Source organism: Chanodichthys erythropterus, chromosome 5, assembly GCF_024489055.1.
Source record: "Chanodichthys erythropterus isolate Z2021 chromosome 5, ASM2448905v1, whole genome shotgun sequence".
NCBI classification, from domain to species: Eukaryota; Metazoa; Chordata; class Actinopteri; order Cypriniformes; family Xenocyprididae; genus Chanodichthys; species Chanodichthys erythropterus.
Genome location: NC_090225.1, coordinates 21,918,830 through 21,943,311, shown reverse-complemented (window position 1 = coordinate 21,943,311; position 24,482 = coordinate 21,918,830). Strand labels below are relative to the sequence as shown.

The 24,482-nt window shown below is 34.8% G+C and overlaps 1 protein-coding gene across 3 annotated transcripts in view; it reads right to left on the bottom strand.

Moving 5' to 3' along the window:
• Positions 1-24,482, bottom strand: part of macrod2 (mono-ADP ribosylhydrolase 2) — a 601,684-nt gene that overhangs the window by 154,327 nt on the left and 422,875 nt on the right. For all 3 annotated transcript variants that reach the window (XM_067386580.1, XM_067386581.1, XM_067386582.1), the window contains exons 7-8: positions 20,539-20,569; positions 2,636-2,709 (exon numbers count right to left, since the gene is read on the bottom strand). In XM_067386580.1, the coding sequence (XP_067242681.1) occupies positions 2,636-2,709; positions 20,539-20,569 (105 nt within the window). The remainder of the gene's footprint in view (positions 1-2,635; positions 2,710-20,538; positions 20,570-24,482) is intronic.

Sequence of the window (24,482 nt, the reverse complement as noted above, 5' to 3'; positions counted from 1 at the left end):
TAGAAGTTAGTAATAAAGATCAGGTAACACTTCGGGTGAAGACACGCCATTAGAACAGAACAATAAATCCCTCTTACGGCTCTTGCTGTGTTTTGTCCTCTCCGGCTAAATACTTTGTAATTAATCCTCACTTCCTCTCAGTTCACAATCAACCTGGAGGCTTTGCTTTGGCCTAACAATCACAATAAATTAAACTGCCCTCTGCTCCCGCAGGTAAAAGCCATTCAATAAAAGGTGCCCAGAAATCTATGCAATCTATTCTGAGAAGCCTGGAGGAATGAGAAGTTTTATTTGTTTGTTTGTTTTTCTAAGTGAGTGCATGACTACAGGTTGCTAGTAGATCTACTCCATTCATATCCCTCTTTATAAGCTACAGAAGACATCCTGACTAATGAATAAAGACACTCCGTCCATATTACTGTTGTCCATCCTGAATGTACTTATAGAACAGCCAGGATTCCTTCAATATCTTCAGCATGAAGAGCTGTCGCTTCATTTTCTTCCACGTGCAAATTGTTAGTATTGCAGCTGCTACACGTTCACAAGCAGGCTGCGAAGTTTTAATGTAATTCTGTTTATATATGGGCTTACCTGGATTAAGATAATAGGAAGATACTGCTAACAAGGCAAATTCCTAAATGCAGTGTCTTAATGGGGTCAGCGGATGGATTACGGCAGTATATAAACAAAGTCAGTGTCAGCGTTGCATGACTGAAAGCCGGAGGTTCACAGTGGAAAGGTCTAGTCATACCAAGTAAGTAAATATTTACTAAATAATAATTTAAAAAAGTATTCTAACCAAATATTTATATTCAAGTTCATCATTCAGCATAGCCTAAATATTTTATTTTTTATATTTAAACAGGAGAAAAATCATCATTAAGAAAAAAAAAAGAAAAAAGTTATGTTAAAAATTCAAACTGAACAGGCTTTTAAGAGGCTTAAGGATCAGTAAGCCCATTAACATGTCGAATAAAGTATTAAATACTGAACATAATCAACAGACAACTTAGCATGAAAGGCTAAATTCAGGTTATTAATTAGTAATTCGCTAGTAGTGTCGTTTGACTTGTCCCATTATACAGAAAAACATGCAGTCCTACCATTTCCTCAACAATATCTTCCAATCTATCCAATTTATTTCTAGCAAAAATCCATTAAAGTAACTTGCAATTATCATTGAAGACCAGCAATAGTGATTTTATTTTTGATTACATACAGTATGTTCACATTGGGTGGCCCTTTGTCAGCTGTGATGCCTGGATTACTGGATACAACTCTTAAAATGATTGGGCAAATCCTTATAGCTTTACTAATTGATTGCCAATGAGGTTAGTGTACATCAGACACATTAGAACACAGTTTAAAGATGCTTTATAAATTAGCTACTATGGTTATATGTTCTATGCGTATTCATTTTATATTTGATAAAATGTGCTTTTGTACTTTATGCTGATATTGTGCAAAGTTTAAAAACTTTTGGAGGGCACTGTAAGACATTTTCCCATTAAGGAAAATACTAGAAAACTATAAAATGGCAACAATATAAAATAATGCATAAACTGCACAATGTACTAATCTGATATTTCATATCTTTTAAAAAAATAATTCCAGGCATCCCTTATATCATGTACCACCAGGGTGAAAACACCATCACAGTACCATTCACCTGTCAACAACAACTCAACAGTATGCACTACATTACAGTTTATGATTGCTGAGCGATTGAGTTATTGATCATGTTTATTTGAACACCAGAATGATTAGCTGGTAGGAGCAATACTTCGGTTAATGTGAAATTAAGGGAGATTTCATTTATCTACTCTTATGACTGTCAAAACAAATCATGTAATATGCTATGTACAGTCAATTTGATCTAAACATACAGGAACAATTATGAGCAGAAAATGATGTAAATAATCACAAATAAACCTGTCAAGTCAAACACTTAATTAGCACATCCACCTGTCAACATCAATACACATTCATGCGTTCAGTCTCTCAACAGCACCGTAACGACTTAATTGATTTTCAAAATTCATTTAGTCTTATTTTATTCACACTTATTCTCCATCTTCCTGCACTAAATAGATGTTTGCAGCACAAACCCATTTTAAAAGTCAACAGACCATGTAAAGACTTTACTCGAGCTGAAATACTTTCTAATTCAATGCGTGTGAAGGTAAGTAGCTGCACAGATGATCAAGGCAGCTGGGTGTGGGTTTTCACAGAGAAGTTGTTGCCTTTATTTGTTTAGGCTAGGCAGGTCATTAATGGTTTTCTGAACGTGCTCAAACCTCAAAGTTGCATATTCTAGCATAATCTTAAGTCTTTAGTAGTGGATAAACAGCTGGACGTGACATGAGAGAGGTACAAACAGACAGAGAGACAAACATGACATTTGAAGAGAGCAGTTGCCACTTCACATTTTCCTCCTGGAAGAGCTGCGAGAGCTTTAATTGATTTTCCATCAGGGAAATGGACTGTGGATCCCGGTTCCAACACTTCCTTGTTTTCATGAGCATTTCCTATGATAAAAAATCTGCCCTTCAAACCAGGTGTTCTCCTCTAACTTAAAGCTCGTAGCTGACGACCTGTGAAATAAGAAGAGTTTACCGCTTCCAGCAGCTCCTACCTTCTTTTGGTTTGCCTCAATCCAGTCATGCACAGTCTTCAAGGCGATTTCTGCTGCCGGCTCATTGGGAAAACCTGTGGATAGCGAGGAGAAAGAGTCATCTTTGAATTTGTGCCATAGAAAAAAACTAGCATATGTACTCACACTTTAACACATACACACACATCACCATATGGCTGTTTGCTGCTCAACTCTCTCCACACTTTCAGCATTTACTACAAACAACAGTCTGTTCAGTATGCACACAAATCCAACACTGAACAATCTCACTACTTGTCCTTCCAAAACAAACGCCCACTTTTTTATTATTAAACCAGCACCTTCGCTGCGATACAATCCACATGACTGTTTGTACATACCCATCTCACATCCCCAAATGTGGCCTATTAGCTATATTTATCACGGGTGCCTGCCAATTCCTTGTAGATTTACTGATCCATTAAGTTGCATCGAAATAATCATTTACACTGTTCTGCCATCTGTGGCAGGTGCCGGGGTCGTCACACCACAATCTTGATGAGAAAGTAATGACACATTGACCAGTGAATGTAAGAGATGATGCCACTAACTGCCATATTAATCACCAGAGCCTGAGCTGAGATGGGAAACCAGTCTTGGTGTTAACACAGCGTATCGATTGAGAATAAATAGACTGGAGGAGATTAATATTTAATTTTGCTGGAGGAGGAGAGGTGAAAGAGGAGGAGTCGTCAAAAGGGTACTTTTCCATTTTAAAAAGGTCATTTTTAAAGTTAATTTCTGACAGATTTTATACATTCTTACAGGAAAAAATGTGTTAAAGTGTTAAGGATTGTGTGAGATCAGTTCACTTGGGTCCAGATCTACTAAACAAGGCAAAGTTCTGTGTGTAATCTACTGATGACGCAGAAATTAAAGAACACAGACAGCCGGTTCATTTCCATAATGACCAACGCAATCTACCAAGAGAAAGCAAATTAGCATATGGTTTAAGACATGTTTTTCTTGGGCGGCAAATAATGGCACAGATAACAGTAAATTGCAAACATTAGTAAATCACCTTGCATGATTCATTTAAATAATCTTTCCATAAATTTTGTGTCTGAAAGGTAAACTCCTATAAATGCATATTCAAAAAGGTCAGCCACAGAAATAACTGTGAACATGCCTTTTTAGCGCTAATTTTTCAGTAGTTTTTTTTTTAATGCCAAAAAGGGGTTTCGCTATAAATCTGGCCCTTGATTTGAATTCACACATTTAAAGAAAATTAAAAAAAATTTAAAGAAAAAAAAAATCTGTAGGAAAATATCATTTTAAATATTATGATAATATTACATAAAATCTTTAATATATTTTTATTGATTTTTTTTATGCAAAATAATTATATATATATATATATATATATATATATATATATATATATATATATATATATATATATATATATATATATATATATATATATATATATATATATATATATATATATATATATATATATATATATATATATATATATATAAAAATTGACATTATATACAATATCTAGATTTGAGTTCAGCAAGATTTTTTTTGATTTCATGAAATACTTTAAGAATGAATACTTTTATTCAGCAAGGACGGATTAAATTCATCAAACGTGACAGTAAAGATATTTTTAATTTTACAATATATTTTTATTTCAAATAAATGCTGTTCTTTTGAACTTTATTTTAATCAAAGAGTCAAAGAATCAAATTATGATTTCTGAAGGATCATGTGACACTGCAGACTGGAGTAATGGCTGCTGAAATTGAACTGTCATCAGGGGAATAAATTACATTATAAAACAGTTATTTTAAATTCTAATAATATTTCACAATATTGCTGTTTTTACTGTATTTCTGATCAAATAAATGAAGCCTTTGTAAACATAAAAGACTTTCAAAAATATGAAAAAAAAAAAAAAATTACAGACCTCAAATTTATGAACTGTATTGTGTGTTTATCTTATTATTTTATGCAATGTACCTATACAGAAAATTAGTCAGCATGCTATTATATATATATATATATATATATATATATATATATATATATATATATATATTTTTTTTTTTTTTTAAATTCACATTTGGATATGTATACATGGTTAAACTGTGATAAAACAGCACCAGTTTTGTAGAAATGATTCATCTGTTACCCAGCGAGTGGCGGTACTGACCCTGAAGGTCCATCTTGGCACTCAGACTCCAGGGTGATAGGAGATGTAATTAACACAAGGCTGAAGAGATGTTTTCCCTGTCTGTTTCACCTCTCTATCTGCTCAACAGCCTGACACAGGGCTCTCCATGTCTCCTGACGTCCTGTCTGGGCCTTTCAACACCAAATAATTTGGGGATCCGTTGGATGTGAGGGAGTCTCACACCAGCCCTATCCTGTCAGTCTCTGCCCCATCCATTCCCTGTTTGTATGCTTCTGCTGTCTTCTAGCTCTCTTTCTTTCTGACAGGCAGAATCACTGAATGATATCTTCTGCTGGCTGGATGCCGTCAGACCTGCACTTTGGGTCAAAAATGTGCGTGAGAAACCGATAAACCTATTATCTCTCTTGAGAATAATCCCCATCCAGAATAATAAGAACACAAGCACACTTTTGGCTTCTTTTCACAGTAAACAAAATACAGAGAAACTGATGAAATTACTGTTTACAAACAAATGCTCGACTGTGGCGCTTCCTGGCTCTTCAGGTGACCCGTAAAATAGCAGTTTTAAATAGTGCTTTATTCAAATAGATCCGAAAATAACCAGAGCTGTGTGTAAGGGTTGAAACTTTCCAAGAGATTACTGGTGATTTTTTTTTAGAATTCCATCAGGATCAATGAGCCTGGGCAAATACAGGACTTGACAAATTCACAAGCAGTAAATCAACACTACTTAATTAAGTCAAATATAACTACTTGTGTGTTGAAATGTGTAGCAATCACTTAAAATAGATGCCACTTTTTAACAGGGTATTTTCACCTTCCGCAAGTTTCAACTCAAATATTGAAAAAGTGTTACATTAATTTTTTCCTTTTTTTTCCTTCAAGAAAAACCTACTTATATTTCTTTACTATAACCATAATGTGTAATAGTTAGGTTTCAGGGTAATTTATTTTTAATATAAATTGGTCGAACTTTAGATTAAGGTCCAAATATCACTATTAAGTTTGTCTGGCTATCACCAGACCAAGCTCAATTTAAAATTGAACATTGGTCTGGGGAGTTTGCTATGTATTTCCTACTGCACAAGAGGCGTGATCATAGTTTGTATTGGTTTTTAGCATTGATCAGTGGTTTGCAGAAGCAGCAATGGCAAAAAAACATGAAAGTGAGTGGTATTTACACCAAGTCGAGCGATTTGTTTGCTAAACTAAAGAAGTCATTTAGCATCGTTGAGAGGTTAAAAGGAATTGGATTGACGGTCGTGCGAGAGACGTCATGGTGTTGTACCCGCTCAGAGCCATAGAAAGAGCTCTGTACCCGCCAATAGCGAGGAAGGTGGATAAGCCAGTCTGTGATTGGTTCCCGCAAAAGTGTAACAGATGCAGTAGAAATGAATGTACGGGTTTCCAGACTGAGTTGCTGGGCGAAATCAAATCGCCGGCAGATCAGGCTGGGTTTACCCAGTCTACAATTAAGTATGACTTTTGCCTCAAACTACCAATTACTGCTTATTATTAGTTAGTAAGGTAGTAATTAGGTTTAGGTATTGGGTAGAACTAAGAATGTAGAATAAGATCATGCAAAATAAGGCATTAATATGTGCTTTATTAGTACTAACAAAGAGCCAACATCCTAGAAATATGCATGCCAATAAGCAACTTAATAGTGAGAATTGAACCCTAAATTAAAGTGTTACCATATAAGTTACACAATTTCAAACAAGTTACTTTATGTTTCTGTGCTGCTTAATTCAACTAAAAATATGTATATTAAAATATAGTCATGTCAAAATGAAAGTACATCCTTTTGAATTCTATGGTTTTATATTAGCATATAATAAAAACTCAGCCTCAGATGAACAACACCACCAGACTTATTACATTGTGTCATTATTTATTTAACAAAAATAAAGCCAAAATGGAGAAGTAATGTGTGACAAACTAAGTCCAACCTATGTTTAAATAGCTTGTAGAACCACCTTTAGCAGGAATAACTTGAAGCAATAATTTTCTATGTGACTTTATCAGTCTTTCACATTGTTGTGGAGGAATTTTGGCCCATTATTCTTTACAACGTTGCTTCAGTTCTGCATCTGTATATACACAGCTCTCTTAAGGTCCCGCAACAGCATTTGAATTGGGTTGAGGTCTGGACTTTGACTGGGCCATTGCAACACTTTTTTTTTTCTTTTTCAGCCATTCTGTTCTGTTTGGCCAAGCTGTAGCTGTCAGACAGATGGCCTCACATTTGACTCTAGAATACTTTGGTATACAGAGTAGTTCATGGTCGACTCAATGACTGCAAGGTGCCCAGGTCCTGTGGCTGCAAAAACAAGCCCAAATTATCACCACTCCACCACTGCGCTTGACAGTTGGTATGAGGTGTTTGTGCTTGTATGCTGTGTTTTGTTTTTGCCAAACATGGTGCTGTGCATTATGGCCAAACATCTCCACTTTGGTCTTGTCTGTCCAAAGGGTTTTGTTCCAGAAGTCTTGTGTTTGTTTAGATGCACCTTTGCAAACATAAGCCGTGCTGCCATGTTCTTTTTAGAGAGAAGAAGCTTTCTCCTGGCAACCCTTCCAAAAAAAGGCATACTTGTCACCTATGGCTTTTCCATTTTGGCCTAGTTTTTGTTAAATAAATATGACAGAGTAATATGTCATGTGTTGTTATTCATCTGATTTTTATCATGTCCTTATATGTAAACCATATAATTCAAAAGGGTGTACTTTCTTTTTCACATGACTGTATGTATATGTATTATAATATGTTTTAACATTTTTTGTATTGCTGTGAGTTTTTTTTTTTTTTCGTTTAAGTATGTGATTTTAGGAAATTAGTTTTTTTACTGACATGGTTAATGATTGTTGACATATCGAAGATGACAGAGTTATAGCTTTAGGCTAAATAAATTAAAATAAAGAAAAAGTGTTAGTCTCCCTATTTAAAGTGCTTTGAACTTTAACTGTTTACTGAATAAATATGCATACTTGTTACTCACATGCGCCTTTGAGAGAACGCTGATGCATATCACAATGTCTTAAGGGCAGAAAACATGGCAGAGGCCACTAGACTCATGTTCATATTACGTCTTCAGAGTGTTTCTGTTTTTAATGTAAATTGATTTGTGCTTCACAGGCATTAATTACACAGAGAGAGGGGAAAAACGAGAAAGAACCAAAGAGGTCATTGAGAGACGTGTTATGTCTGTCTATAGAGATATAGGCAGGCTCACTAGAGGTCAGAGTTAACCAAGTTAACAGTCAGAGCTCATTGAGAGGTCTCTCTGATCTCTCTTCAGACTGCTTAACATGTTCCATACATGTCTGACAGATGCCTAACTCACACAAATATCACAGATCAATCTCAAAATACAAGGATACCCTCCATGGAAAGGAATTTTTTTTTTTTCAGTGGATATGCATCAAATCTTTTCATTCAGTTTTTGGGAGACTTTTGTAGTGGATATACAGAAAAAGAGGCATTTGAGAAATATAAAAAATTCAGTCAAGTATAAAACCTATGCATAGCAATCACAAAAATATGCAAAAAAGTGCTGTGAAGTTTAAAACATCTCAGCATGTACAATAAAATAATCATAAAGGAAACCTTACATGACTTTGTAAGAAAAAAAATGATGTTTATGTTTAGAAATTCTATGTTTAAAACTTTTTAATGAAAAACTAATGACTGTCTGCCTTTCAGCCACACACACACAAAAAAGTGACAGGCTCATCCTGAATAAGATGCTACATATACAAACACAAGGAAAAACAACTAAATAATTCAGTTGTCATAGGGACAAAAATATATTTTGGCATTAAAATAATGCAAAAAATACATTTTCATGGTCAGAATGAAATATTTCTTAAAAAGATCTATTGTCAGCTGATGGATGCCCACCAGTGTATGGGCTGCTGATGAGGGCTCCAGGGAGTTCCTTTGCTTCTAATGTGAACAAACAGAGGAGAAGGAGAGAGACTACAGTGCACTATGTAGGGTGTCAGCACTTTGTAGTGTTTCATTCCATATATAGTTCACTGTTGTCTACCTATAATGCATTCTGATATATAGTGAGAAACTGATGTACTCTAGCTGGCTACCTATAAAGCAATGCAAAGATTACTGCCAAATGCCAAAGGAAGGCTAAGGGTGCACACACGCAAACACACCCTACAGAAAGGTACTGCCAAAACTAATTTTCGTGCAAATAATTTTTAATAGTTTACTCAGTTTAATGCAGAGTTTTACATGCCTATTTGATTTTATTTTTAGCAACAAATTTCACACAGAGGAAATTATACATGTAGTGGATGATTCACATTTTCTTTTATTCTCTCAAGGTGACATTCATCGATATCTAATCAAATAATTTAATTTTCGACTTTATTACTGCTTTATGGAAGGATTAGGTTATTATGGGGTGCTTCATTAAAATAAGATCTGATAATTCTCTATGTTCAAAATCAACTAATTAACTTCTGTCATAAAATGGTTACTAAATGACAACATCACAAAATACAAATTTAAATGATTGTCATTGTGATTCAAGAAACCTGTATAAAATGATTAACCTTATAGGCAAGAATGCATCCACCCACATAAGGTAGCAAGCTGTTTCTCCCAAGTCAAGTCATTTTTATATGAACTGTCTTTGAATGGACACTGGTAAGCTACTAAATAATTAAAGGTGCAGTATGTAAGAATTGTGTCTGCTAGAGGTCGCAAGAAGCCTATTCAAAACAAGAGCGGAATCTTGGGACACGTGGTCTCCACCTCAATGGATGGTGCAAAAGAATCAGGATAGGATTCGGGAAGAAATCATGTTCATGGATGCGATTATTAACGTTACTCTAATATGAAGCAGAGCAGGACCGAGTGTTGTGGGAGCTGAACGAGGCCGCTGGAGTGATTGCGCAACACACGCCTCACGATCATCAGAACTTTTATTATGACACAGTCGCCGGCGCTGCTTCCGCTTTTCAGGTCAGGTAACGCAGCTCTGTTTATCATATTAGATACATTTGAGTGTGTTGAAAATTATGTTATATCGTTACTCTGTGCGTTTGCGCGGCGGCTGCTGCTTGAGACACGCAGTAAGATAGATCGATTTTAGAATATCATATTAAATGATGATTGTGTTGATAAATGGCATGAAATGAATTTTAAAACATATTGTATGATGGAGAAAATGCCGTATTACTGTTACTAAAAATAAAGCTGCATCTGATTATGCTATGTTAGCTACTTCACAAAATAGTGTTTTTCTCTGAATCATGGTAAAGCATGGTACTTGCAAAAAAATCATGAAAATTAGATTTAAACAATAAGACTAAACGTGTTGAGCTATATAACAATAATTTGTTTTCTGTCCATAAATATATCAAAACAGTTGTTCCCTTGTCTTTTAAAATGTGTAATATATTAAAGCGTCTTTGGTGTTTCCATGGTTTCTACAAAATAAAACCGGAAACCGAGGCAGACCGAGGTTTAATGCGGGTATGACGCAACTGACAGGCGACTCCACACACGTCCCGGAGCCTTGGTTAAAATTGCCATTTTCTCACGATTTACAAATAGTTGCAAACATTTGGGATATTGTAAGTACCTAAGTGAACAAAATATATAACACTGGCCCAGTGGTTTTTGGATATTTTACTGCAAAATTATTACATATTGCACCTTTAGTGTGGGAAATCTTTGCACCAAAGAATAAAACCTAAAACATCCGAGCCAGAACTGCAGGACCTGAAAAGACTGAAGAATTTTGAAAATGGTCGTGATTTGCCTGATATGTGAAAAGGTGATGGAAGTGGTATCCAAACAAATCAGTATGACATGTGTCCAATTGGACATGTGGGTACAGGGGTCATAAAAATATAAGAAGCTGAACATGTCAGCTGGTGGATGAAGGTTCAGACAGACACACAAACAGATGTTGTCTTCACAGAAATATACAATACTACAGAAGACAGGCAGCAGAGTTTAATGAATAATGCTGATATAGAAGAAGGAAAAAAAACTTAGGAAAAAGTGACCCACATCTAAAATGGATAGAGACACACATACCAAACCTGTCACAGTGTGTGACCTTGAAAAGCCATATGTATTGATGGTGACATTTTTGTCCCACATGCTACAATTACCACCTAATATTAACTTTTCACTAAAGCATGTCACACACTACACACAAACATACATACATACTGTGTACACCACAGCAGTGTTTTTTTGAATGTGAAATCAACCCTTCTATTGGGCCTAACAACATGCAAAAAAATTAATTAATATAATTTAATATAATTTTTTCATGCAAAAGTGTATATTTAACTGTGTTCAAATGTATTAACTCAAATTAAACTCTAAACACAAACCTTACAATGTAAACTACTATTAGAAACCTTTTGTCAGAACATTTACATTCATTTACCCACAGTTCTCATTATTGTAATGCAGTGGGTAGCTTATTATAATGCATTATTATAAAACAGGTTTCTCATTATTTATTAATTAATGATTATCCACATTACTGTTATAGTCTTTTTTTTTGTATTACAGTAAAACAATATTGGTTTGCGAAGGCTTTTTAATTAAAAACTATTATTTTTTTAAATTAAAACCAGTAAAATTATATATTAATATTTTTTAATGTATTAAGAAGACTCACATTATAGTAATAAGAATTAGGTAAAATGTGTCCTGGAAAAAAAAACAAAACAAATTATTTTTTTAAATTAAAACCAGTAAAATTATATATTAATATTTTTTAATGTATTAAGAAGACTCACATTAGAGTAATAAGAATTAGGTAAAATGTGTGGAAAAAACAAAAAACAAAACATTGCAACAGTTATTTTTCTTTAAGCAAAATATTATTAAATATTTATTTTTTTTCTATTTTGATTTTTGGGTTAAAATGTGACCTGGACAACTCTTTGTAAGATTCAACCTTATTAATAATCTGAATAAAACAAACCTATATACAAACAAGTATAGCTATGTAGCGTAATGTAGGCTATTTACTGTTCCCAAGCAACATAATAACTTTACATTAATAATAGATATATATATGCTTCAGAGCTGTGTTTCAAAACAGTTTCAAATGCAGTCAGAACTATTCATTTTATAAAACACAGTCAAATATGACTTAATGCAATGATGTGGCTTTAGTGCAGGAGTCTAAAGATGCTAAATCAGTAATAAACTCTGAGCTGTCTGGTTGTCCGATTCATTCAGCATGCAGTATCCCTATGATTCAGAATGAAAACTAGTGAGTTTATTCAGATTGATTCAGGCAATGCTTTGACCGATTCATGAAAAAGAACTCAAACTCAGCTTGTTTATGAACCAGACATCACTAGCTGAACACGGTCACACTCTGTTTACCTTTGTCAAACGCAATTGAAATTTCTTGCCTATTTACCATCTTACTGCACCCAATCTTTCTCTCATGTCACATTCAATTCCGACTGAGAGTTCACAGCTCAGCTAAAATATAAAAAATCTAGATGCATTAGGCCTGTAGATTTAGATGCCTCTCAAACAACTGTGATCTCTTAAATATGTCCTCAACCCTCAAAACTTCCTCGAGCAGTGTCAGACTTGACAATGATAAAACCATGAAAGTGTAAAACACAAAATCTTCATCCATTTCCCTAGATGCAATACTAAGATTTGCTTTTCCCCACTTATAACCACATCAGTGTGTGATCATAAAAGGCTCCCTCTCTAAGCCTGCGTTCACACTTCCCCTCCCCAGCATAAACCTCAGGCTTTGAATAGAGCGCTATCCTTAGAGGGAAACCTGTACGATATCAAGGTAAAGAGATAAGGGGTTCGGCCCTAATCCACTACAGAGATGGACAGAGGAATCACAAAGTGAAGACACTTAGTCAGCTGACCCTGGCTGACCCCGAACAGCTGTTTGGATGCATTGTCTGGATTATCGCTACCTATCTCACACCACCAGAGTCGCCGGCTAAAAAAAAAAAAAAATTGCACTGTCAACACACCTCTTGTCCAGCTAAGAGACAGGGCAACTATTTGTCAAGCAGGGTTGTGCATCATTCAGAAATACAATTTTAAATTCTAATTACATTTCTGAATTTGAATTGAGGTAGAAAAGGGGATGCAGAATTACAATTCAAAGTAAAAAAAAAAAAAACTGTTTAAAAAGCCTAGGAAGGTTTATAGGCATTGGAACAATAGATAGACAGAATGGCAGATTTGTAAATGGATCTGCCATTTTGTTGGGTTATTTTCACATTGTTGTGTAACCCACTGCTGGGTTAAGTTTCACTGGCAGTAGAAATGATGCACCTCCTCACAAACTACCCAGCCTGCTGGGTTATAGTAGCCCACTGCTGGTTTGCCAAACCAGATTACACTGGATTGGTTTATCAAGTCTCCATTCCTGAGAGAAAACTTTCTGAATAACTTTAAGGTTTGTTTTCACTTGTATATCAAATATTTACTGTACAGACAAAAAAAAAAAAAGTTAAAATGTATAACCCAAACTGTTGGGTTAGTTGAACTCAGCATGTGTTTTGTCCAATATTTACCCAGCACTGGGTTGCCAATTGGGTTGTTTTTAAACCATCGATTTTTAGAGCGCAGACTCGCCTATCAAACTGCCAAACAGATAAGCGTGATTCGTCACTCCACAGAACACGTTTCCGCTGCTCCAGAGTCTAGTGGCAGCATGCTTTACACCACTCCATCCAACGCTTGCCATTGTACTTGGTGATGTGAGGCTTGCATGCAGCTGCTCGGCCATGGAAACCCATTCCATGAAGTTCCCGCCACACAGTGTTTGTGCTGATATTAATGCCAGTGGAAGTTTGGAACTTGGCAACTTTTATGCACCATATGTCTCAGCACTCGGTGACCCAGACTTTACCTTGTCTTCCACTTCATGGCTGAGATGGTGCTGTTATTAAACGCTTCTACTTTCCAACAATACCACATACAGTTGACCACGGAATATCTAGCAGTGATGAAGTTTCAAAAACTGACTAAATGCAGACTAGGTGCTTGACTTTATACACCTGCAGCAATGGGGCTGATTGAAAAACCTGAATTCAATAATTAAGAGGTGTATGTGTGTGTATGAATTTGCATAAACGCCATGTAAAAAAAAAAAAAAAAAAAATGATTCGTTCTGAGCCCTAAATACGTTTTGTCAAAAAAGCCAGTATTGTCCACTGTCAAGGCATCACAAGTTCATGTTTTACAGCAGAAACTGACAAGCACCCTTGTTGCACGCAGCATGCAGCACGCAGTATTCAGGTCAGGTGACAAGGCTTCTAGTCACTTCAAAAAGACGCACTAGCTGAGAGGAGTTTCGTCAAAGCTGACTAAAAGTGATTGAGGATTTATAATTTCGACTCTTGCAACTACAACATACACATCTTATGCTGAACACTCTTGGTTGTCCTTTTGCCAAATTAACTCTTCACATATATACTGTGTATACAGGGCCTAAAAATAACTTTTTGCCACACCTGCCAATGGCTGGTGACATAAAATTTACTGGCCATTTTTTTTTTTTTTTTTTTTTTTTTTGCCAGATATGAAACAAAAAATATGCAGTTATGACACCAATATTTAAAAAAAAAAAAAAAAAAAGATTTTATGGTGAAGTAAATACTACAGAAAAAACAAATGTAATATTTACATGAAAAAGTTAGTTCAGACAAGAATTATAAAATACTAAGTAAACTCTATATTAGTACTCAATTAAAGCTTGTAGAAATTAAAGCGTAAATATATTTCATAAAATTAAGTAAAACTACTCAACTTTTCTGATACTGTTGTTTCCACCATGCGCTGTGCCTTGAATAATTAATGAGGTTGATTTTTCGCTGTTTTCCAGCTGTACTTAGTCAAGTCAAGTCACCTTTATTTATATAGCGCTTTTTACAATGCAGATTGTAAATTTTGGCTGCACAGCAGCTCTTAAAGAATAGTGTCAATGCAGACAGATCAGAAGCACTGTTGAATAAATGTCAAGAATACTGTTGAATATCAAATGTCAAGTGTCCCCAACTAAGCAAGCCAAAGGCGACAGTGGCAAGGAACCCAAACTCCAACAGGTGACATCAGGTGGCAAACAAGTGGCAAATAGGTGTTAAAAGGTATTAAACTTACACTGTTTTATCATTGCTTTTGTGGTTATGTATAGTAACTTGCCATTCTGTGACATTTGGAGTTCATTTTATACTCAAAATGGCACATTCACAAAAAAAAAAAAAAAACGATTATGTTATGTCATTGTGTATTGTGTATTGTGTACCAAGTATTGAGGTCTCTGTGTTCAGGTGCCATATTATACTTCTAAAATGTAGATATGATGTCTACATAATATCTATTGTATTGTTTACTTAGATGTTTCTAAGTAAAACATATACTTTAAAAGTATATTGTTTGAGTAAAATGTATTGCAAAATAAACTTCAACTAAGTAAAAATTGCTCAATCTTTTAGCCTACTGGCTATGTTAAAATGACTTATTTTCTTTTTTAATTTTACTTAACTTAGTTAAGTAGAGTTTACTTAATTCCTTATGTAAATTTACTTAAATATGTGTGCAAAAACTTGCAAAAGCAAATTTTACATTTTTTTTTTTTTTTTCAGTGATGGACTCCTAATAAATCCTAATATAAGCATTACTTAAGTAAAATTTACAAACAAAGAGTGAATAAAATGTACTGGTAATTCCCAAGTAAACTTAACTTAAACATTTCTAATTAAAGCTACTTATAATTATGTTTAGGCTTTTACTTTGCAATTTTTTGTAAATTTTCATGCCATTTCTGAATGAAAATTTTTTCCAAGCTTTTTTCCATGTAAATCCTACTCCATTTTTTTTTTTTTTTTCAGTGTAGGGTACTAATGAAATTCACAATCCTCTATTCCAATTTCGATACCACAGCTAAAACTACTAGCTTAATTAACATAATTGTAATAGCCAACACTGACTGTTAACAAAGACAAGTAAACAGTCAGTAATACAATAAGAACAAATAATCAAATTACAAGCAATAGCACATATAAATACAATGCAACAAAGATATAAATGAAATAAACAGTGCTTTTCATGCAGGTCTAACAGTTTTCAGGTACAGCAATTTAATAAAGTAGGGTAATCAAATAAATAACACTGCATAGTCTCCATATCCTTTTTAAAGTACAAGAGTAGTGAGTGATTTTTTTTCCCCCTTTTGTTGTTTGGTTAACATTAAAAACGCAGACAGTAAAACAGCAGGATTATTAGGATGCTGTCACTTTATGACCGAATGCATGTACGGATCATGCGTTTTCTTTCTCAACTAAAGACATAACTGTGTTTACTAGGCATTTTTTGACATAATTTTGTGTGAATTTGTCGATTAAAGCACAGGAATGCGTGAAAGAGAGTTCTACTTAGTATTTGCGTGCTGTCTGAGACGCGGCTTTCAGGGCGCATGCTTTGGATATTTCAGTTGTTGAACTTAATGAATTCCCTTTTGTGTGTTATAGTGCTTGAATATTTACAGTGGAAAGGCTTAAACATTCATGATGATGCAGTACACTGTACAGAGCATCATTCACATTCATGTTCTCACAACTGGCGACTGCCACAGTTTCATATACTCGCCAACACTAATTTTTAATCACATGTGGCGCTTGGCAAGTGTTAATTTTAGGCATTATATATATATATATATATATATATATATATATATATATATATATATATATATATATATATATATATATATATATATATATATATATATATATATATATATATATATATATATATATAGTTTTCTAGGTAACATTTTCTATGCAAGTCTAATGCAATTTGATATGTTTATAGAGCTTTTAATGTAATGTATGACTATATCAAACAGCCTCTTATTTTTCTCCACACTGCCCTGGGAAGGTCTTTGCCGTAAATGTCTAAGTGATAAAAAGTCATAAATCATGCCTTATGACCATGTGTACACAAACCAGAAATGACCAGACCTTGATATGGTGATGAATGCTTCAAGTCGATATACCCCATTGAGCTGGATTATGAGGTAATAAAGAGCTCTTGTCAAACAGTGATGACAATAATCTAATGAGTGGCACGTTTGGATGTCAGACAGCCCCCGTCCTTTCAGTGACAAAGTCGTCAGACGGTTAAACCTCACGGGCACAGAACAAATTTTTCTCCTTTAGGCTTTGGTGAAAGATGAACCTGGGTCTAATTCATTCGCTCTTTGTTGCTTATCTAAGGCGGGGCTGGATATATCATGAATGATTGTGACAGCGCCATAAGAAAGAGGCCGTTAAGATGCCTGGATGGTTCAAATGTAATTGCAGTTTTCTCCTTTTTGACTCTGTCTCTCTCCCTCCGCAGGCTAAAATAATAATGGAGGAATTAACCTGTGGGGATCAAGGCTATTGGATTAGAGTTTTCCCTGATATGAATCTTACACACAGAAGTTTTGAACAGCATCTTTAAGTTGTCAAAGTTAAAATAACTGTAGGGGAGGCTGAGGGCAACTGTAACACTAAATATCTTTGATCAAAAACCAGGTAAGAGTGAATACACATGCTCAGTACAGTTCTCTGTCTGCCTGAGAACAACTTATTTTGAAGAATAAAGAAAAAAATAAAAAATAAAGGGATTTTTTTTTTCCAAGAATCCATGTATTATTCCTTTTCTGCCTAAATGTATGATGCTTTTGAAAAAAATTAGTCTATTGTAGGTTGTTGGTTAAATGTTGACATGTTAGCACTGTAGCTATTATTATTATCCCCAATTACAATCCATTTTTTTCAATTAAATTATATATAAAAAAAAAAAACTTAAAATGAAAAAAAAAAAAAAACTATAAATAATAATATTTTAGTACCAAACTAAAATATACGAATTCAATAAATAAAGTTAAACAGATATTACAAACATAGTTTTGAGGAAAATCTTAATAGTGCAACATTAGAAGATTAAAAAAATATATTTTGAGAATTAAGTCAAAATTTCAAGAATTTCAACTTTTTTTTTTCAGATTTTATAAGAGGGGTCTTTTATAATAATAATAATAATAATATATATATATATATATATATATATATATATATATATATATATATATATATATATATATATATATATATATATATATATATATATATATATATATATATATATAAATATATATATATATATTTTTTTTTTTTTTTTTTTTTAGGGGTTTGACGATACGGGTATCTCACGAGACCAGACGAGACTCGAGATTGAGTTCACGAGACGAGACAAGATTTTTACACACTATTTTTAAGAAATCCTCAATAGCGAAATACATATTCTGCAGGAGTATTTGAAATGTTTTAACTAATCATCTTATAATGAATGTCATTCAGTTCTACTTTCTGAGTATGAATTATCATATGCAGTAAAAGACAATACTCAAGTACTGTAAAAGGTTTTGCCACTAACTCAACTGACTGACTTCTGTTCTGTATGATTTCAGTCTCTTCAGATCTTACTGTACATGATTTATTTATCTAACTTGACCTCCTAACTGGACTCCTTTCCACAAACTGATCATAGAAATGAAACAGTATAAATAAAAATGGTAACACTTTACAATAAGGTCTCATTTATTAACATTAACATATTAACCAACATCAACTAACAATGAGCAATATATTTGCTACAGTATTTATTAATCTTTGTTTACCAGTATGTTAGTTAATAAAAACTAGTCATTCATTGTAAGTTGATGATAGTTCACAGTGCATTAACTAATGTTAACAAATCAAACCTTACTGTTTGTGCTTAATAAGATTAAGAAAAAACTGTTATTCATTTTTATGGTACCACTTTACAATAAGTGCAACCATAATCGCACTCTCAATATTCAAAGTGCAAATAAGACCAACTTTTCTTTGATACAGAGCTGGTTACAACAGAGATGGTTACAACTTACGCTGCCCAGCCTAAAATAGCTTTCATATTGAGAGATATTTGCATGCATCAGGGAGCAGCTTTCAAAATGCGTGGTATTGAAAGCGTGTTTGAATGTGTGCGCGCATTTACTTTCACTTTCAGCGATCGCGCTTAACTCTGTAACTCTTATATGGAGCGGCGGCGACCGTTATCCAACTGAATTAAATGTTTTTTATTTAACACAGAGCAAAACGACAGTGGAGGCGTAATGTTAATGTAGCGGTGGCATATTCTTTCCTAATCATCCCAACACTCTGTCATGGCAACATCACGAGACTACTTTTCGCCTCGACGTCACACTTTAGTCTCGCGAGATCTCGTAACACGAGATCTCGTCACACCCCTAATATATATATATATATATATATATATATATATAAATATATATATATATATATATATATATATATATATATATATATATATATATATATATATATATATATATGGCACTAAATATTTAATATGCCACTAAAAAGCTGTTGCTTTTTATAAACCAATTGCATATCCAGGAAAGAGGAAGGAGAGAGTAAATGATCCAGACAGAGTAAAGGATGATGCAACCTCTGTCCACCTCTGTGCTTTGCCTGTGTCCGCACTATGTAAGACACTGATAGATTTGCCAGTTCTTCCAATCCTCTCTGAAAAAGAAATAACCTGTTTTAACCCGTCTCTCTTGGCATTGATTGATAGGCTATGAGCATCGTACTTAATAACCTCTATCATACTATCCAACCCCTCCACTGGCGGCAGGCGCCAGTTTGTTTATGGGTGGCATCTCCTCCAATACGCCATGTGTGTGAAAGCTCTACCTGTGCTAATGGTGTGGGCTGAGGGATTAGACTGTCAGCTGGGAGTGAGGCCTCATTTTTCTACCTGCCTGCTGTCCACGTTTCCAACCCCACAGAACAGCCCCTTTACGCCTTACCCTCTGTCCCCCGATCATCTGTCAGCCTGGACCTCAGCTCCCATGATGCAGCGAAAAAGAGAGATGGGGTGCCAGCTCCGGTTGGCCGTGAGTGACAGCGCTACATGTTCGATCAGGGTGCATGGAGCTGCTTAATCTGGTGATGTGACCACGAGGATTGAGACTGTCTCGCTTGGTTAGCTTATTCACAATAAAGGAGCAGGCAAAGTTCCTTCAGCTTATTTGGGAATGTTCTCAAAAGCAAACATTCATGACTGTCATGGAAGAATATGAAAGCTGAAGTGTATGAAATTAATTTTCTTCCTAAATGAGCGCTTACTGTCTTTTTGGTCAAAAAACGTCAGGTTTGTGAAGTATTCTAGGTTATTAGCTCTTTGATCATGATATTCGAGTGCTCTTCTTGCTTTCAGAGTAAATGCTTTCTCTCTCTGAACAATTACGCAGTGCTATAGAGGGAGGTTGCAGATTATTTATTGAATCAAACATAACTGCATCCTTTCTGAAGTACTGAGATCTCAAAGGCACTTTCTTGAGTGACAGAATCTTGTCAATACACACACACGCACACACACACACACACACAAAGCACATCATGCATGAATGCACACTCAAACATACTTCTTTCTAAAAAACTGGCAGAGTTTAAAGACATGAGGTCATTTGTTCATCATTAGCTCTTTCAACCCCACATTATATTATACACACACATAGTGAGCATTCATATAAGTTGCTGTCTAAACTGCACAAATGCTTCTTCATGCACATGTTCAGAATCACACACATACACTGAAAAGGTTTGGAGGATTAATAGACATTTTGCTTACCATATATTCCTGTCGATATACATGGGAACGCCTGTAATAGAAAAAAAAAGAAGCAAAAAGTGAGGCAACTCTGAAATTAAAATCATATAAAATCACATAAATTCTGACCCAAACCAATCAAGAATGAGAAAACCACCTAACAAACTGAAGTTATTCATTGAATGCACAGAGTTCAGAGAGGCAGGCAATGAAATGAGCCCAACATTCCATTTTTTAGTCTTGAGTTGTTGTCTTTTTTTTTTTTTATTCCTGCTAAGCTTGCATTTTCATAACATGCATGAATTTCATTAGAGCCAACTCTGGAGAGATACTGAGAAATTTGACGTTTAGTGAATGTTAAGTTTCATTAATAGCCTGTGGGAATAACTGCTTAATGTAGGCTTATACCAAACATCATATATATATATTAAAGTGCCTAAAGAGACAGGATTTTGCTTTTCACTGAGCGGACGTGTTTGTTTTTGTGGATCACTTAGGCTTCAAAGGAAAGGATGAAATGAACACTTCTTTCTGTTGAGGTAGGCAGAGTGTTTATATTTGGAGCAGCGATTTGACAAAATGTGACACGCAGACATAACATCCACGTGAATCAGTTTATGAAACACATATTGCCATATACAATAACAGTCATATCCCCACCTGTAGACTTTGCCACCTGCTTTTGACATGCACCCAGTGTGAAAGATCCATTTCGATTTACTTCACCTAGCGAGAGACTTCAAAAGCAACGTTTTGCCTGTCATCCGCTGTTGATCTAATTAATCTGAAAGTTAATTAAGGGACAGTCATATTTCAGTATGTCAGGACACATATAGTAGCTGGAGGAGAGATTGCCTCTGGGAAATGTGCATCAGTATGGATGCATCCAGAAAATGTGCCCAATAATTCAATACTACTGAAAATTATAATTGATCCACTCATGGCCTTTACAATATCCTGGATCGTTCTGAAGGGTAAATGGGGCCTTGGATTGGAGCCATTTTGAGTCTGGGAAATTTTCGGATTTGTTATGATGATGGAGCTCTAGACTCTAGATAGTCACAATCTCTGAGGAAAGTTACAAACTCAACACACTAGGAGACAGAACAACAGATTTTGGCAAGTGTTGACAGTACATGTGAACATGACAATCCCCAAATGTCTTTTTGCCTCATTTCAGTTATGGATTTGGCACATGACTGACTAAAGGAAAGATTTAAATACACATGAATTGGACAAGATTGTTGGATTGTCGGTTACATATCTACATAATATTTGAAGATCTCATGCACTTTATTTAATATGTGTAATGTATTATAGGTTATAATGTCACCAGGCGCAAAGATGAACTCAATGTACAGGATTCAGTTTGCATTAAATGGTCAGGTTACCCAAAAATTCTCTCATCATTAACTCAACCTCTTGACATTTAAAACAAAAGAAGACATTTTGAAGAAGTTCATTCAGAAGAGTTCATTCAAGACTCCAATTTACATTCTTGGTATATCTATATCTACTGTTTTTTTTTTGTTTTGTTTTGTTGTTTTTTTAATCAATACCAATAATGTATTGTAGTCTTGTATGGACCCCATTGTTCAGAAAAATGGTGACATGATTTAAATTTTTGGGTAAACTATACTTTTAAAGGATTAGTTCACTTTCAAATGAAAAATACCCAAGCTTTACTCACCCTCAAGCCATCCTAGATGTATATGACTTTCTGATGAACACAATCAGAGTTATATTAATAAATATCCTGTCACATCCAAGATTTATAACAGGACCAACAAGTATGAAGCTCAAGAAAGTGCATCCATCCATCATAAACATACTCCACATGGCACCGGCGAGTTAATAAAAGCCTTCTGAACCGAAGTGATGCATTAGCTATAAGAAAAATATCCATATTTAACAAGTTATAAAGTAAAATATCTAGCTTCCACCAGCCCGCCTTCCAACAGAATGAAGAAAGTCATAATGTATACACGTAGGATGGCTTAAGGGTGAATAAAGATTGGGGTAATTTTCATTTTAAAGTGAACTAATACTTTAAGTTTTGTAGAACAACATATTAAATGTGTTTTTAATTTGTGTTAATGTGTTATATGTAAGAACATCATTTTGGAACCTAGAAATTAGGTCATAATAAAAATGGTCCAGATGAATTAAAAGTGAATTAAAACTTTCTTGGATCCTTTCTTGAGAAATACTCACTGATCAATAACAGGTTGAGACCCACTATGTAGTGTCAGTAGGGTCAGTTTTGAAATCTGGACATATATTAATGTGGGACACTTCATCTGTCTTTTGTACATTTTTGGCCCTATCACAAGCAATGTTAACATAACTATATTCTAGGATGTTATGTTATGTGATGTGATGATGCCTCATTTGAAAAAAGTGCAAAAATGTCCCTGATCACCTGCATTCTTTTTAAAGAATAAAATGTGAATAAAGTGATGTAAATCAAGGCCTTGTTTATTTAGGGCTGTTTATTTGTGTCTCTGTATTCGCTGATAAATGATATATTAAGTAAACAGGTGCGTTAGAGTTTTTCTACCATGGAACAAAAAAGACCAGAGCGACTGAGGGAGAAACAGAGCATCTCTGATATTTATGGCCATATTTTTTAAAAGATTAAAAACTTACCATACTGTAATAGGTCTGGCTCTGCGGCACTTTGCACCAGATGTATTACTCAAGAGCAGGTTTAGAGCTGCAACAACCATCATTTTTCCATACGACCGCGTTCCACGTGCCCCGTTTCACATTCATCATTTTTAGTATATTAATAAACAGTAAAGAGGAGATATTTATTCAAAGCTCTCATTTGTCTCCACAAACCAGCTGAATCTGTGCTTTACCGTAGCATTTATCACAAAAAAACAAAGTGTGACCACTGCGTTAATGCAGCATTATGACAAATGCAAATTTCCCTATCATTTCATTTGTTTGGGTCTAGATTAGAAAAGGAGTAACTGTTCGACAATAAAGCGAGTGTTAAAAAGGTGTGAATGCCGGTGCGAGCCGCATTTGTTGTCGTCGCTCTGACCGGGCGAGACGCAGTTTAATGACATTCTAAAGGCTGCTAATAAGGCTTTGTTTGAAAAATGTTTGAAGTGCTAAAAGTAGGTATTTTCCATATCAAATAAGCTTTTGTGCTGCGGTGAGAGCTTTAGCACAAAACAGACTGCAATTGCAATAATGGTTTGCTAACAGAACATTAGAGACAAAACAACAACACAAGACAATGGCGATATAATTTCAGGTGACAGCTGTACAAATCAAAGGCAGTTGAGCTTTTCAATGAGTAACAGATGAGACTCCCGCAGAGCTGTGTACCTCTGATTATAAACCATAACTTACTGCCGTACGGCAGATGATGCAGCATTATCCAGCATACGCGCATCACCTGATTCCACAATGTATGTGCATATTTTCTCCGGTGTTTTGGTACTTTCTTTCCGGTTATTTTATTATTACTTTTTCCAGAGAGAAGGATCTTTGTTTAGCTGTTTATTATTTTACAGGGTTGTGTCAAAATACCGCTTGTCAAGATCAATATTTCAGCTGAGTCTTTCACTAAAGCTTTGACCTTTCCAGGTGTACATCTCGCTCGGGCTCAAATTCCCCATGATGAGCAGCAGAGGAGGGCCATTTTTAGAGCACTGCTCGGCTCAACACAATGTAAGCACACTCGCCTTGAGTCCCTGCGGGGATCAATAAAGACATGCTCACAAAACATACACACAGCAGCATGCTATAACTGTCCAACATACTGGAATTTCATTCTGGTGATATCCGATATGATAAAAAAAAAAAATCATCACGGAATCAAAATTTACATTTCTTGGTCTTAATTCTGGTTCAAAATGTCCACATATCAAAATAAAATCAAACCAGAAGGATAAAATTAAGTCCTATGCAATATTTTTCTCTTTAAATATGACATTAATGAAGTACAA